General features: G+C 43.7%; 1 protein-coding gene across 4 annotated transcripts in view; it reads left to right on the top strand.

Annotated features, from left to right (window-relative positions):
- Positions 1-9,680, top strand: part of LOC102291586 (polypyrimidine tract-binding protein 2) — a 42,996-nt gene extending 33,316 nt beyond the window's left edge. For all 4 annotated transcript variants that reach the window (XM_014339088.2, XM_005939291.3, XM_014339089.2 and 1 more), the window contains 3 exons: positions 7,631-7,847; positions 8,090-8,167; positions 8,299-9,680. In XM_014339088.2, the coding sequence (XP_014194574.1) occupies positions 7,631-7,847; positions 8,090-8,167; positions 8,299-8,428 (425 nt within the window). In that variant the 3' untranslated portion in view covers positions 8,429-9,680. The remainder of the gene's footprint in view (positions 1-7,630; positions 7,848-8,089; positions 8,168-8,298) is intronic.
- Positions 9,681-17,590: the final 7,910 nt, after the last annotated feature.

Consider the following 17,590-nt stretch of genomic DNA (forward strand, 5'->3'; position numbering starts at 1 on the left):
ATTTACGCTGCATAACTGGCTCTTCTTCTCTCATTCTCTCTCCCGTTTCTACTTCAATCATGAAACTGATCAATGATCAGCTGATCGGCTTTTCTCTCGTGTTTATTTAGTCGACCCACTTTGCGCCAGAAAGAAGAAACCAGCAGATGTCGCGCTAAACATCTCTCTTGTAAACAGAATTGGTCCTAGCACTGAACCCTGTGGAACACCATGACTGACCTTAATGTGTGAAGAGGGCTCTCCATTTACATGTACCAATTGGAATCTATTAGATAGATATGATACAAACCTGCTGGGTCTAGAGATGGCTTTTTGAGTAAAGGTTTAACTACAGCCACCTTAAAAGCCTGTGGTACATAGCCGATTAGAGATGGGTTGATCATATTTAAGATCAAAGAATTAATTAATGGCAGTAGCTGGTATTTTGCGCCTCTGGTATTCTTGCCAAATCCTTTCTGTGCCATATACTGACCCATGTACCTGTTCATCTCAGCCGCTATGATGCCTGACACAGGCTTACATGTGGTACTCAGGCAGGTTGTTAGTTGGAAGGGACCCGTCCCTTCTGGGGGTCCGTGGGGATCAGGACTTTCTGGCCTTCGATTAGCCATTCCATGTGTCTCTAATCAACTAGCAGCTCGTTCACTTGTACTGCCACACACTCAGGGAGTAAGTAAAATTTTATTTATATAACACATTTCTAGATAAAAGATCACAAAGTGCTTCACAAGGTATAAAACAAAAACAGACAAAAGTTAACAAAATGCACTTCTAAAAGATGTGTTTTTAGTTGTTTTTTAAAAGTGACCACTGAGTCTGCAGATCTTGAGAGGAAGAGAGTTCCACAGTCTGGCGGAACTCACAAGACCTCAGGGACCTACTAGGGACATAGGGCTGTAAAAGTTCAATGATGTAGGCTGGTGCTTGTCCTTGAAGAGCTATAAATGTCAGAACCAGTATCTTAAAATGGACTCTGAATTCAACAGGGAGCCAGTGCATCTGTATAAGCAACGGTGTCACATGGGAGTACTTAGATGTTTTTGTCAGAAGCCTTGCTGCAGCACAGTCACCTTTTCCGCCAGTAGACTTGAGCCATGTCAGAGCCTGGTGCTGTCCAACTCTTCATACTGGAGGCCATTTCTTGGATGTCTGCCGCTGTTCAGGGAGGTTGCTGTGGTCTGCCCTCAGATCCACTAGCCACTGAGCATTGGCGTTATGGGTTGCGTCCTTCTCCCATATGCTCTTACAATATTGTTCCGTCTCCAGCCTTGGTGGTGCTGTTCTCATATTGTTCCCCTGTTACTGGGAGTACACCTTGGATGGTTCTGTTGGCAGCTTCCAAGGCCTCAGATATGGACAGCTTGCTGTACTCCTTAAGCACCTTTTTTTTTATTGCACCTTTCTGCCACTCCCATAGTTGGCTAACCTCCCGCTGTGCTACCTTGATCTTTACTTCTAGTCTCCTTCTCTATGGAGGGTACTGCTCCTTGTGGCTGTTCAACTTGTAGCTAAGCATCTCACTGATCACTGCTGCCGTGGTGTAGATCAGCTGGTTAGTCTCGGGTATGGTGGCGGTAGGTATTGTCTGTAGTGCTGCATTCACATCATCTAGTAGATCTTCTCAGGGTACTTCACTTAGTCTTAGGAACTGGATCCAGGTTTCAAGCTTGGCCATGATCCTATTAGGTCAGTTCCTCTTACACTCAATGATCCTTCTTCCATTGCACTTGGGGTTTGGTACCCAATCTCAGTTGGAGGTGATGATGACTCCCCCTGACCTGTCATCCTGGCTCCCCCTTGCCATCCTCTAGCCATAAGAGCAGTCCCTTCTTCCAAATATTGGAACACTGAGGTACTAGTTGATTTGCCATCAATGTGGATGCTGGGTATCGACGATTCCATAGTTCCGCCATCCTGTTCCTATAACCCCTTCCGCTGGGGTTACTTACGTAGTAGCATTCCGACAGTGCCCTATTTATTTTTTTTCTCTTGCCCACCAATGCCGTTCCAGTAGCCCACTTCCAATCATGGTGCCCTTGTTCCTCAACACCTGACCCTGCCGTCCTTGTCCGGGCGACGTCCGAGCTGGTATGATGGCTTCATATTTATCTCTCTCGCTCATCCCCCACATTCAGACACTCGTACATCATACATGCCAGAAATGTTGCTATAAAATAGTCACTTGAATAAACTAAAATACAAAATGAATTACAGAATATTGATAAAAATAATAACAATAACAACTGTGTGAGAATGATAGATAATTAAAACCTTAAACTAAAACACTACCATGACTGTTGATTGAGATATGTAATGTACATATCTCGATGACCATCTCTTTCGTTTTGGCTACGTTTAGCTAGGGCTGCTTAATTAATCGAATTTTAATCACAATTACGATCTGGGCTTTCAACGATCATTAAAAATGACTGAGCCGATTATTAGCCCCTCCCTCGTGCTTTACTCTCACGCTGCTCCGTGTGGCAAATCAAGCGCACCTCTCTGCATTTCCAACACGTGTCACAACAATTAAGAAGACCCAAGGGAAGCTCGGAAAGCTAAGCAGAAGTTATTTGGAGAGGAGAGTGACTGCCTTTGGTTGAAAAGAGAGGTAAAAAAAAAAACTTCAGTGGTGTGGAAACATTATGGGTTCGTGGAGTCAGACGTGGATCAAGTAGACACAGTGTGTAAACTTTGCTACGGTGTCATAGCTGCGCCACAGAGCAACACTGCAAAGTTCATAAATGTTTACATTTTTCATTTATTTTTTATATTGCAAACATTTGCATTGTTATCAGTATTTGCACACTATTTTATATTATTTTTTAAAGTCATTATTCAATACATTGTTATTGTTAACCCTTTAAATCCCTGTAGAACCGGAACTGCGTAAGCTAGCGCAATAATTTGTTTTGCATATGAAACCGGAGGAGTTGCCGTGCCACCAGGGGCAGCACGGTGGTCTAGCACTGTTGCCTCACAGCAAGAAGGTCCTGAGTTCAATTCCACCATCAGGCCGGGGTCTTTCTGTGTGGAGTTTGCATGTTCTCCCCGTGTTTGCGTGGGTTCTCTCCGGGTACTCCGGCTTCCTCCCACCGTCCAAAGACATGCAGCTTGTGGGGATAGGTTAATTGGATAATCCAAATTGCCACTAGGTGTGAATGTGAGTGTGAATGGTTGTCTGTCCCTATGTGTTAGCCCTGCGACAGACTGGCGACCTGTCCAGGGTGTACCCCGCCTTTCGCCCTATGACAGCTGGGACAGGCTCCAGCGCCCCCCGCGACCCTGAAAAGGATAAGCGGAAGCGAATGGATGGATGTATATGAAACCGGAGGAGTTGTACTTACATCTTATGCCATCAGCTTCCTTCCACATAAAGCTTTGCAAAAATTGCATAAAAAGCACTTGCAGGAACAAAAACATAATATTCCAGAAACACGCTTTGCCGATCCGATCAGCTGTTCGTAACACTTCCCAAAAGATGTCACGCGAACTATCGCATGTCCGCCATTTCCTGTCCGAAACCGGAAGTGACGTCATTTTCGCGGAAAATGTAGTTTTTTACTTGTAGGCCTTAAAAGCCTATACTGGTGTTTTTATAAGTCATGTTTGACTTTTCTGAATAGTTTCTGGGATGCTTAGAACTCGAATTGCACTGCTGGAAATAGTTTATTTTGATGCACCTGCTGTTTTCTTTGCAAATTTGCATCATAGGATTGTTTTTTGTTTTTCCTGCAGTATATAAAAATTGCTGTATCTCCAAAATAAAACTATGAAGACACTCAAAATAAATTTCCTGTGGTGGGAAACTATTTTTTGCAACTTTTTTGTATTTAAAGTTTTGAGGGATAAACCTCTTAAATTTCTCCAAGTAGAAATATATGTAAAAAAAAAAACGATTTTCAATTTTTTTGTAGTTTATTGCACTTTTTTGCAATTAATGTAATTACTATGGACTTAATGCATACATATTATTAAAATATGGGCTATAACAGTTGTATTGATGTATAGCAACTTGAAATGCTCCCAAAAATGGCACTACAGCATGTAAAAAAATAAATAATATAAGCTCTGGCGGACTTGGTTCTATGGTAGGTCTTAAAGGGTTAAATAAATATCGTCAAATAATCGAGATCTCAATTTCAGTGAAAATAATCGTGATTATCATTTTTGCCCTAATCGAGCAGCCCTACGTTTAGCACCAGATTGTTCTCTCTACACCAGCCCACAAGGTGTTCTCCTGTACACTTAATTCATCGTTTCCGGAAATCAGTCCTACCACTGTGGTGTCATCTGTAAACATAATAATTAGGTTCCCCTCATATCTGGATACACAGTCGTGTGTTATCAGTGCAAACAACAGTAGGTTGAGAACACAGTGGGGTTTGGAGATGGTTTTTCCCAACACGGACAGACTCAGGGCTGTAAGTCAGAAAGTCCAGGATCCACAGTTTGTGTTCAGGACAAGTAAGAGGAGTTTCTCAGTTAGTTTCTGTGAAGTAATGATGTTAAATGCTGAGCTAAAATCAATGCATAGGTGTCTTTGCGGTCCAGATGGATGATAACGGAATGTAAGGTGGATATTGCATACTTTGTGGAGCAGTTGGAATGATAAGCAAACTAGAACGAATGTTGCAGGAACGCCTAGCTATAATGTAAATGGACTGGTTCTTATATAGCGCCTTTCTACTCTTCTGAGCACTCAAAGTGCTTTATATAACTTGTGCATTCACCCATGGATATTTGGCATGCAGACTAGGGGAAGCAAGGAATTGAACCACCAACCTTCCGATCGGTAGATGACCTGCTCTACCGCCTGAGCTACAGCCACCCCAATGTGTAGCTTGATAAACTGTTCAAAACACTTCATCACAATTGGTGTCAATGCAATGGGATGGTAGTCATTTAGACAGCACATGGGGTTTTTTCTGGATGTTTCATCTGTAGCTCATTGATGGCGTCGTGTACCCCTCCAAGTGACTCATTAGCAGTGGCCTCGGTATTAGCACTGGGCGTTATGTAAACAGCAGCTGTGATAACAATGGTAAATTCTCTCAGCAGGTAGAATGGCTGGCATTTCACAATGAGAAACTCTGCCACATTAGTCACACAACACTGCACTCAGCTGCCATTAACACATGAATTTTAATATAAATTAATATAGATGCACAGACCTCCACCTCGACTCTTACCGGAGCTAGGTGCGTCTCTTATATTATATTACAATCTACATATATATATATATATATATATACATTATATATATATATATATATATATAGTATATACACTGGGTGAATGTGCAGTAGTAGCAGCAAGCAGGTGAATTCTGTACATTAATATGAATAGACATCTGACTATTTTACAGGATAGACAATATAAACATATTTAAAATTAAAGGAATTGAAATGTACATTGTGCCTTGGTTTAGTGTCTGGAAGAGTCCTGTCTCAGTCAATTATAGATGATGTGAGAGGGCGGGTGTGTGTGTTTAGGGCACGGATGGCTTGGGGATAGAAGCTCCTCTTGAGTCTCTCTGTCCTTGCCCGGAAGATGCGGAACCTTCTACCAGATTGCAGAAGTTGGAACAGTTTGTTGCCAGGATGGGACGGGTCCTTCAGTATCTGCGCTGCTCTAGTCCGGCATCTCCTGGTGTAGGTGTCCTGAAGCGGGGGGAGAGCAATCCTGCAGCAGCGTTCTGCTGTACGGATCACTCTCTGGAGAGCTTTTTGGTCCTTCACACAGCTGTTCCCAAACCACGATGTCATGTTCTGTGTGAGGATGCTCTCCACAGCGCCTGTATAGAAAATCCTGAGGATCTTTGGAGAGACCCTGAACTTCCTCAGTTGTCGTAGGTGATACAGGCGCTGCCTAGCCTTTTTGGTCTGGACCTGAATGTGGGCAGCCCATGTCAGGTCTGAGGAGATGTGGACACACATGCGATAGAATATGGTAAAACCGCATGCGCAGTGCATTTGTTTTCATATGCACATGGCGGCAACGGAGAATGAGAAGGGGGAAAGCGGATCGTTGAGTGAAACGGATGAACCAGAATTGGTTTGTAAAAATGGTGCAACTTCAGTGATGTGGAACTGTTTGGTGTTTGTCCGTCAATACCCACCAAAGCAATTTTTTTGTAGAACATGCAAGCGGGCCGTCGTTATTGCCGTATTTGTCGGACTAAGGTGCTCGTAAATCTGGGAGTAATCTGGGTCCTAAACTCCAGGTCCCAAAGTCAAACGAACACTGCAGCATCACTGAGAGTTAAAAACTGTCTAAATTCTTTCATCTTTAATAAAATGATCAGTGTTGCTGCTTTACCAGGTGTAACAATTAAGTTTAACATCCAGGCATCCATGAAAACAGAATTTATTACATTTAACAGAGTTAGAAGTTAGCAGGAAGTTAGCTCGCTAGTTTCCACCTAAACATGATATAGCATGTTCTGACTGAGAGATTTCTGAAAAAATTCAAACGTACAGCTCTGCTATCACTTCCAACATAAATGAAGACAGAAAACTAAACAGCAGTGACGTTTGTAGGGTTACTGAAGTTGGGCTAGCTGGTATATAATGATGTGCTACGTGATCGCTAGCGACACAGCTATGTTAGCATAACATAAACACAGTGAAGCTGGAGGATGAACGCTAACTTTTTTCCACTCGATAAAAGTTAACGTGAGGGTTCCTGATGGTTAGAGACAAATGCAATCGCATGGCAGGATGCTGTAAACGGACCAAACTTCAGTCAGGAGAACAACTGAGATAATCCATCCACAATACGAGGTTAGTCATTAATATACTGCAACAACATGGGAATAGAGCAGCTGTGATAGAATACAGCATTAATGAATCAGTGGTACAGAAGCGGAGGAAGCAAAAAGAATGAGTTAATAAAGTTTGATTTATCTGACTGCTTTGTTTCGCTTAATGTGCCTTATAATCCCGTGAAGTTTATGGTCCGAAAAATACGTATTTGACTTTTTTATTTGGCACACTGCTGTTTAATGTTGCAAAGCACCTCTTTTTAACTTTAGTGGATATCATACATGGTTATGCTGAGGATGTGTCAGCCCATTTCTACTGGAAATGCCCTTTGGTTAAACATTCAGCAAGGAATTTGCATTTGCACTGTTAAATTTTTATAAAGCTTTAATGCACATAAACAAACAGCTGCTTGTTTAAGTGAAAATGAATGGATGGGTTTTTTGCGCTAGTAAAGTTGTGGAGTTGTATTTTGTATTTTGTCTCGCATCAATTATATCGTCAGTTGTATCGTTATCGCAAATTTTCAAATGTATATCATGATGAATATTTTTGGCCAGATCACCCTGCTCTTGTTGCAAGCAAGCATTGTAGTTCAAACAACGTACTTTGCCCTGATTTTTAGTAAGGTCTCTTGGCTGCAAGTTTTACAGCCAGAATGTTGGATTTGCAAAACAAACAAAACTTCCACTCTCACCTGTCCCCAGACGAGCCGCTGCGTCCATGCGCACCGCCATCTTACATTACATCTGAGTGGATGTGTTGAAAGATTTCACTGTGTTAAAATGGCATAGGAATGTAAAAACTTTGGGATCTGTTGATACATAGCATTCATCCTACTGATATTTCTTTTACCCCCACTAAAGCTATGAGCCACCTGAATGGACAAAAGATGTACGGGAAGATCATCCGGGTGACACTGTCCAAGCACCAGACGGTGGCATTGCCTCGGGACGGCCTGGATGATCAAGGTCTGACCAAGGATTTTGCCAACTCCCCACTTCATCGTTTCAAGAAACCAGGTTCCAAGAACTTCCAGAACATCTTTCCACCCTCTGCCACTCTTCACCTTTCCAATATCCCGTAAGTACTGGTATGGTCAGTTGGCATCACACAGAGGACATGCCACCGAAGGATTTCTGAAATACTCCTACTAACTAGCACAGCTGTTAATGCAAGAGATTAACTGTGTTCTTGGTGTGGTGGCTAATGAACAGATCTCATTGTTAACAGTTTATATTAAAACTGCTAAATGATTAGACTTGGAGAAAAGAGCTGATGCTAAAATCATGTATGATTAGAGTCTGTGTCTTTCACTTTGGCAGACAAGATGTGACAGAAGATGACCTGCGGCTGCTCTTCTCCAACACTGGAGGCACTGTGAAAGCATTCAAATTTTTCCAGTATGTACAGCTGTCCTACCTACTGGACAAGTCCAGGCTAACATTTGTTAAAGATTCCCATAAACCTCCATCCTGCCACTTCCATCCATCTAGTTAATCTGTGGCATTTGTCTCTGCTTCGTGTTTTCAAGAGATCGCAAGATGGCTCTGATCCAGATGTCAACAGTGGAGGAAGCCATCCAGGCACTGATCGACCTTCACAACTATAACATGGGAGGCAACCAGCACCTGAGAGTCTCGTTCTCCAAGTCCACCATTTAAGAATGTGACCCACAGGCTCCGGACACTATGACTGTGATGGTGGAACTATTTCAAGCTCCTAGATTGTCTGAACACCAGGGGGACCACATAGATTGAATCAGTTATCTTGATTGTATCATTCCTTGATATCCTTTTATTTTCTTTAAAAAGAACAACATTGGATCTCCCCAGCTCTTTCTGAAGTGTCTCTCCATATTTTTTTGTCAAGCAGAACCTTGAAATGGTTGGTTGTCCCCCTGTACGTTAGTTGGATGTAAATCGGTGAATCATTTTTAAATGAAAAGATACAGTACTCGTGTGCCTTACTCAACTATCTTTTCCTACAGTTGGATATGTTAATTTATCAAACTCCTACCGAGGCACATTAGTATTAATGAGTTGATGAGAATGCAAGATGTTTTCTATTCATCTAGACAGAACAGTCTAGAAGCTGTGCCTCTGACTAGGCATAGCCGTGTTTCTTCTCCAATTTTAGATGACATTTTCCTTTTTAGTTTAGCAGCAGGAGAGCTGAATATTCCTGAGGTAAAATGTTTTTGGTAGCCTATGACATGCAGTTTAACTGGAACGCCTTTATTCCAAAGGGATGTTCAGTGGAAGATTGTTCTAGCACAATCCATGCATAAGAAACTATGACAATGTAGTAAAGTATTTTGTTATGTGATTTTGAAGCCTTCCTTGCTTTTCTTTTCTATAGCAGTGAGGTTTAATAGTTGGTGACAGTGTTCTTTAAAGCATGCATGATGATAGGATCTCACATAAGTGTTGCATGCTGTGGAAGCAGTAAAAAGATGAGTCCACTGTGATTGCATTGTCATGTGACACTGTACTTGAGAGGGCTACTCAGTTGGACCAAAGTTTCGGTGCCTTTAGTGTTAAATCATATAAACAAAAAAGAGCATTTTAATTGTTGTGTATATGGGGAAGATGTCCACGATTCAAAGTGTTCACTGAATTCTTTTATTTTTAAATCACAAACCTGATTTCATAGGCATTTGTTCTGAACTAATCCTGGTGTATATACATATATTTTTTTTTATCGTCAAAGCTATGTTTTTGTTTTTTTTAATGTAGTTCAGAATGTAAGGATTTGGACTCAAGCTGGTGCAATTAAAGGATAAAAAATTTTTCTAACAACGGAGGTTCAACTTGGTTTTCTGTTTTTTGAGTTTCCCCTCTCACGGTGTCTCTTATGTGTTCCGCATTACCTCTGTAGCATGTCTAATAAAACTCTTCTGTAGCTCTGCATTCACTTCCTCTGTTTCACTCCTCTATTTTATGTCTGCTCACTTCGGAAACCATCTTCAGTCCTAGGTGGGAGAAGACCAAAATCAAGTTGGAGACACTTGAAAGCAAGCTCTAATAAACCAGATTGAACCCTGTGAAGTTTCTAGATTATAGGACACTTTCTCGATATGTTTCCCACTCTGCCAGCTTACTCAATCTGTTCCTTTAATATCTCGCTCTTCTCTCCTCTGGTATTTCCCCATTTTCTGATTAGCCTAAGGACCACTGCTGTCCTGACCATCTGTTTGGGAGAGCTTGACACAACCACAGGCATCAGTAACAGGCACTTTTTAGTCTTTGCACACAGCTTTAGCCTGTAGAAATGTGAGGGGTTTTGATTTAGCCAGCACTTGGGTCTACAATAGAAATAAAACTCAGCTGACAGGGAACATATAAACCACACAGAAGGCCTGCAGCTAAACTGGGGGTTTAAACTGGGAAACTATCTGTGCACTGACAGATCCCATTACATTGTATAGAATGGCATGAAATGTAATGGACACAGCATTTAAATGTGCAGAAAGTGAATTTCAAACTGTAAATAAAGCACTATTAATCTACTTTCTATTAACCGGAAGGTTTCGTTTGTGGTTCGTTCCCCGGCTGCTCTAGTCTACATGCCAAATATCCTATGGCTTCAAGTTGCTCTCCGGTGCAGGTGGATGGATAGAAAGCACTAATCTAGAAAAGCATAGACAAATGTGCTTGGCTGGATAAGACGAAACACATGGCTTTGCTCATGCAGTCCATTTACTATTTACTCCCTGAGCTAGAAATGACTGAAACACTGGGAGAAGTGCTAGTACTCACACTACACCACAGTTTTCTTATTAATTTAAAGAAATCAGTGCATCTAGTGGCATAGTTCTAGTGATTAACAAAAGTGGAAAAATGTGATTGTCAGTCCATGATTGTGAGGAACACTAAGTTTGAACAGTGTGGTATCTTAGACTAGAATAGAATAGCCCTTTGTTGTCACCGTACATGTACAACAAAGTTGTGGGTGCTTCACACAAACTCTGTCAGATTAAAATCTGAATAGCAAACGGGATAAATATATAAAGTTTAGGGATATATACAAAATGAGAAAGGCATGTATTAGAGAATAAAACTGTTGCAAAGTGCTTGGAAGTAGTGTAAAGAAAAGACTACTGTGGAAACTACATGAATGATATAGAGCTAGTTTCTTTCAAAGGTTGGGTGTAAGGCATGGTGCTTGTACCTGTGGATGTGTTTTACAGTCCAGCCTTCTGGAGTGCCGAGTGGGTAAAGAGAGGAAGGCATTCAATGTCCTGACAGTCTGGTGGAGCCTGAAACGATGTGTGGGGGTTGGGGGTGGATCCCGCTCTAATAAATGGAACCACTAATAGTGGAAACTACTGGAAAATTACTGTCATCACTACCAGCACCAACTAAACTCACAGTTTGAACAAGAGCATCTTCCACCACTGGAGATGGCACTTAAAGGAATACAGGATGATGAACAGGCAACGTTTCTGCTGGACTGGAAAGAACAAAGCTTATGATGCTAATGTTCTCCATGTGGTAAGTGTCCATGTGCTCATTGATCCTGGTCCCTCCTGTTTAGGTCTAGAGGTAACTTAAAAAGGAGCTAAAATCAGGCAGTGCTCCTGAAAACAAACACAAATGGCCTCCCACTGGTGTTTTTTGTGTCCTGTCTCCTCCTTCATGCTAGAGTCAACACACTACTTCCATTTACTGATCACAATCATTTTCATAAGGTGACAGTGCTACCTGTAATATTAATATTCCCTTTTTTCCCTTTAGAAGCTAACTTTCTTCTGTCATATTCATCAGACTCTGCTGATGAAAAAGTGAAAAGTAAAATAAGCCCACATGCACACACCCACGGTGTTGTCTTTTACTTGTGTTTTTTGTATTTATTTCAGATTTTTTATTATTTACTAAATAAAGGAAAAGTAAGAAAAATGTATTTATAAAGGGCAATAAGCAGCTGCACAGCATTATAGAACAAAACGGTAAGATAAAAAAGGAATATTAGTGAAAGTGAAGTAATTATGTAGTTTAAAAGCCTAGTTAAACAAAACTGCTGCTTTCTACGAGTCCAGATGGTCTGCTAACCAAAGATGTACTGGGAGACTGTGCGAAAGTCTTGGTGCCACAGACTTAACTAGTACACACCATACAACACCTCACCTGGTGTTGGGTCTCTCTGCAGTAGACTATCACTTCCTGTTCCTGTTACAAGTGACAGTGGTTTTATCTGCGTAACCCATGTAATTAAAAAGCCTTTAGATAATAATTAATTAGTGAAGGTTACAAATAATCTTATGGCCTCTGACGGTGGACTCATCTCCCTGCTTGTCCTGCCAGTGCAGTTCTCCACAATATTGACTGTAATATTATCTTACCGCTATTACAGCATGTTGTAGGTAGTAAACATACTGCATTGTATCAATAGACTGCAGTTTGTTCCTGTAAATGGGGACTCCATTACAAAGAATGACTCCTAGCATGTATAACCTGACAATAATGAACTTGTGTATGTAAAGAACAGTGGAACATTTAAAAGGATGAAAATAATAAAGTTGCTGTCGCTGTGTTGATGTAAACAGGCTTCATTCCATCAGGGACCGGGTACATCCACATGACTTTGTGATGATGGACGCCCCTGTCAGGCATTGTTTGAAGAAGATTGCACTCCACAGTCCAGTCCTGGGCCTGTGCAGATGGCCTGATCCATCATCATGCAGACATTTGCAGCTCACTATTAGTGCCATGGGTTTTTATTTTGTGAGCGTTCAGTGGAAGTGCTTGTGTTCTGGATTGGGCTCTGAAAACAAAGATGACATGATGTATCAATGCAAACCAGAGGAGCTAATCAATACCTAGTCTTTGCAATGCATCACTAGGGCTGGACACTGTGATCCTACTCTCTGTCACCCAGATTATAGATGACAGGACAAAGTCTCATGGCTGCTGTTAGCTCATGGGTTTCTGCACTCCTGACTATAAAAACACATTGGAACTACGAGTTTGAAAGTAGGAAATTCTCATTCATTTTCTGTCTGAAATAATAATAATAACTTTGTTTGTATAGCACAACACAGGGTTACAAAGTGCTTCACAGTTTGAATAAAACCCACACACTGAAGTATACAAGTTAAAACATGCAGACACAATCAACCACACAGTCAGACATTCATTTCAACAGACTCACATATACACAACCAGTTCCAAACTATGGCCGAAAATAAAGGCGCAACGATTAAGGGAAAGCTAACCTGTAAAAATTAGTTTACAGTAGTCGTTTAAAACAGTTAGTAGAGTCAGCCGACCTAATTGACTCAGGAAGGCTGTTCCGAAGTTTGGGTGCAACAACCTCCAAAGCACGATTACCTCTAGTTTTGAAATCAGAGCAAGCGACAGGTAGGAAACCTTGGTTAGAGGATCGGAGAGGCTGATTGCTCTGTAGCTCTGCTACAGATACAGCCACTTAAAATGACCTAACTAGTATAATTGCAATAGTATAATTAATTGCAAGCTAGCTTTTAATGCAATACAAATAGCCAGACATAAAGCACTCAGATTGCACAATAATATGTATGTACATGGGTACTTCTGTTGGAAATATGTGGTGCTTTGTTCTAAACATTTCCTGTGATTAATAAAGTCAGTGAAAAGCTGCTGCACTAGAGGGACCCAAAGCTTTGGCACTGTGCTTAAAAACTATTGGTAATCCTTGCCATTTACCCATTCCAAACAAATTAACAGATATAGCTGTAACGATCACAGTCACGCCAGCTTTCTTGATGGATGGTATTACTCAAGTTGTCTGCCGCTAATCTTAGTATTTTCATCTTTGTGATTTATTTTAATACTCTGGTTAAAAAATGTTGAGCTGTGAAAGGGACACTCAGAGTGCAACAACAGGCACATGTCCCATAAATAAATGTTCAACATAATACTGCAGTATTCATTCATTCCTAGTTAGGTACTTAATGGTGCAAAAACTTCATGTACTGACAGGTAGGAGAGAAATAATATTAGCATATACCTCAGCCTGAATGAGTGACCATGCAAATAGTGCTCTTAGCCTTCATAGACGGCGATTTTTTCAACTATGCAATTAAGACATTGTCTATTTTATATGTTTTCTATATCGTTGTGTGTAATCACATTGCCCGCTGTGAACCACCAGTACCACATCCATCGAGTTAACACTGATGTAACACTGTGTTTGACAAAGTCTCTAGTGCGGAGACTGCCGGCTATCGGTTGATTAATCTGAAGCAGGGTAGGCGAAGCATGACTGACTTTTCTGTTGATTTCTGAACCCTAGCTGCACAGACCAAGTGGGCACCTGAATCTCTGAAGACCACCCTGTTACATAATATCCGTGAAGAGCTCAAGGATGAGCCTCTCTAAATGCCTTAATGTTCCTTTGTATTCAGGTGGATGATCGCCCGCGGGCGCGCCAGAGCTCACGAAGACAGCCGTTTCGAGAGCCTCCGGCTTCTCGGGACCTCCAGCCCGACGCACGGGAGGCTAGAGCTTTCAGAACTGAGGAAGAGGTACCCATGCAGCTGGGGCGTTCGCGACTCACTCCGGCGGAGCGTCAACGCCGGTTCTCCACGGGTGAGTGCTTGTATTGCGGCTGCAGAGGGCATTTCATCTCTGCCTGCCTGGCACTGGCAAAAGGGGGCGCCCGCCAGTAATCGAGAGGGTACTGGTTTGCGATCTGTCTGGCAAAAACCCTCTTCCCCGTCTCTTGCTGTCCGCAAAACTCACCCTCCGGTCGACGTCACATTCCCTCTCTGTGTTAATTAACTCTGGTGCAGAACAGAATTTCATTGATGTGTCTCTAGTCTCCAAGTTTAGCATTAGCACCCGGCCACTGCCTCATCCCCTCCGCGTGTCCGCCCTGTCCGGTCACTGTTTGCCAGACATAACGCACATCACCTTGCCTGTCACACTCACCCTCTCCAGTAACCACGTAGAGAACATTTGTCTCTGTGTGTTTAAGGCTCCAGTGACCCTGCTCGTACTAGGTTATCCATGGCTTTCACAGCACAACCCACACATTGACTGGAAGAAAGAGCAAATAATGGGGTGGAGTACGGACTGCCACATGAACTACCTTCGAGCTGCCACTCCATCTGTCCCTTCACCCCTCCCTGGGAAGCCTTCAAAAGCGCCAGAGTTATCTTCAGTTCCTCCTGTCTATCATGACCTCGCGGCAATTTTTAGTAAGGATGAGGCGAGCTCTCTCCCACCACATTGGCCCTATGACTGTGCCATCGATCTTCTCCCTGGGGCGCCTCTGCCCTCTGGCCGCCTCTACTGCCTTACCCAGCCCGAAAGGGAAACCATGGAGAAATACATCAATGACTCTCTGGCAGCTGGAATAATTTGTCCGTCATCTTCCCCGGTGGGGGCAGGTTTCTTCTTTGTTGACAAAAAAGACAAAACACTCCGGCCGTGTATAGATTACTACGGCCTCAACAAGATCACTGTAAAGAACAAGTACCCTCTTCCCCTCCTGAATTCCGCTTTCGAACTACTCCAGGGGGCCACAGTGTTCAGCAAACCAGACCTACGAAACGCATACCACCTGGTGAGAATTCGAGAAGGAGATGAGTGGAAGACCGCCTTCAACACACAGATTGGACACTTCGAGTATCTCGTCATGCCCTTTGAATTAACCAACGCGCCCGCGGTCTTCCAGGCTCTGGTTAATGATGTTTTGAGGGATTTTATTAATCGATGTGCTTTTGTGTACCTTAGTGACATTCTCATTTTCTCTAAGTCCCAGGCTGAGCACGAGAGACACATGAGGCAGGTCCTGCAGTGCCTCCTGGAGAACAGGCTATTCGTGAAAGGGGAAAAGTGTGAATTTCACGTTGACACGGTGGCCTTCCTAGGCTACGTCATCTCTCATGGAGATCTCGAACCTGACCCAGAGAAGGTCCGGGCCGTGGTGGACTGGCCCCAACCACCGAACCGCCAGCAAGTCCAACAGTTCCTAGGATTCGCCAACTTCTACCGACGCTTCATAAAGAACTAGAGTAAGATTGCTTCACCACTTACCAGACTAACCTCCCCCAAAGTTCCTTTTCAGTGGGACCTCTCTGCTCAGGAGGCCATTTCCCTGCTAAAGGAGAAGTTTGCTACTGCCCCCATCCTCCGTCAGCCCAATCTTAGGCAACCGTTCGTGGTGGAGGTGGATGCTTCAGACTCCGGAGTGGGCGATCGGGAGTTGTTAGCGGTCAAACTGGCCCTGGAGGAGTGGAGGCACTGGCTTGAAGGCTCGGAACACCCTTTCATTGTGTGGACCAATCATAAAAACCTGGAGTACAGCCGGTCCGCCAAATGCCTTAATTCCCCGCAAGCCAGGTGGGCCCTCTTCTTCACAAGATTCAATTTCTCTATCACTTAAAAACCTGGGTCCCGCAACATGAAGCCCGATGCGCTCTCCCATCAGTTCACCAGTACGGAGGGAGACTCTGATCCTGAACCAATTCTACCAGCTGCCTGTGTTGTTGGAGCTGTTACGTGGGAGGTCGAAGCTCTCGTATGAGAGGCCCAGGATACTGATCCCGACCCGGGCCCCCCTGGTCGGTTGTTTGTCCCTGCTGCCGTCCGCGCCCAGGTGCTCCACTGGGGCCACACTGCCTGATTCACCTGTCATCCAGGCGTCCACCGCACCATCACCTTCCTCCGGCGATTTTTCTGGTGGCCCTCCTTGGACAAGGACGCCAGGGAGTATGTTTTGGCGTGTGCCTCGTGTGCCCGGAACAAGCGTTCCAACCAATCACCCTCCGGGCTTCTTCAACCGCTCTCTACGCCAGGGCGGCCCTTATCCCACATAGCCCTGGACTTCATTACGGGGCTCTCACTGTCGTCAGGTAACACCACTATTCTAACTATTGTTGATCGCTTTTCTAAAGCAGCTCATTACATCGCCCTCCCGAAGCTCCCTCCGGCCTTGGAGAGCGCCCAGCTGCTCACCGCCCATGTCTTCAGGCTTCATGGCATTCCGGAAGACATCGTCTCTGATCGAGGACCCCAATTCACCTCTTGGGCTGGGAAGGAATTCTGCATGCAGATCGGTGCCAAAGTTAGTCTCTCTTCTGGCTTCCACCCTCAGAGCAATGGACAGACTGAGCGGACTAACCAGGAGCTCAAAGCAGCACTCCGCTGACCAGACCACTTGGAGCGAGCAGCTTCCCTGGATTGAGTACGCCCACAACTGCCTGACCTCATCGGCCACTGGACTGTCGCCATTCGAAGCCTCCCTGGGCTACCAACCGCCCCTGTTCCCAGCCGTAGAGGGTGAGCATACTGTCCCTTCTGTACAACATAATTTCCGCAGGTGCCACCGGGCCTGGCGGGCCACCCAAGCCGCTCTGCTACGGACAGCAGAGTGCAACAAGGCGCTCGCCGACCGCCACCGGATCCCTGCTCCTGACTATACAGTTGGGCAAAAGGTATGGCTCTCCTCACGCTTCATTCCCATTCGTGCTAAGTCAAAGAAACTGTGAAACTCTATTTTGGTGGCCAGCCTGGCACTTGGTGTTCGCTCGTTCTGTGGTAGAGTATCACTTCCTGTTCCTGCTCAAACACAGTGGTGTTTCTGAGTAGCTTATTTGCTTAGCAATTTAATTAACAACTTTTAAATACATTCTTCTTTCATAGTATAATCTTCACGTGCTTCATCCGAAGCACACTTTCTGTGTACTCACTACCTAATTTATAGCCAAAGTATTCACTCACTGTCCCTGTACTGTCTCGCTAGCTTAGCTTAGCTCGTAGCCGACTAGTTAGCACCATGGCTACTTCACCTGTCCCTCCTGCACTTTCTTGCTCATTGTGTCAGATGTTTAGTTACTC

Source organism: Haplochromis burtoni, unplaced genomic scaffold, assembly GCF_018398535.1.
Source record: "Haplochromis burtoni strain Fernald_Lab_line unplaced genomic scaffold, NCSU_Asbu1 Contig_261, whole genome shotgun sequence".
NCBI classification, from domain to species: domain Eukaryota; kingdom Metazoa; phylum Chordata; class Actinopteri; order Cichliformes; family Cichlidae; genus Haplochromis; species Haplochromis burtoni.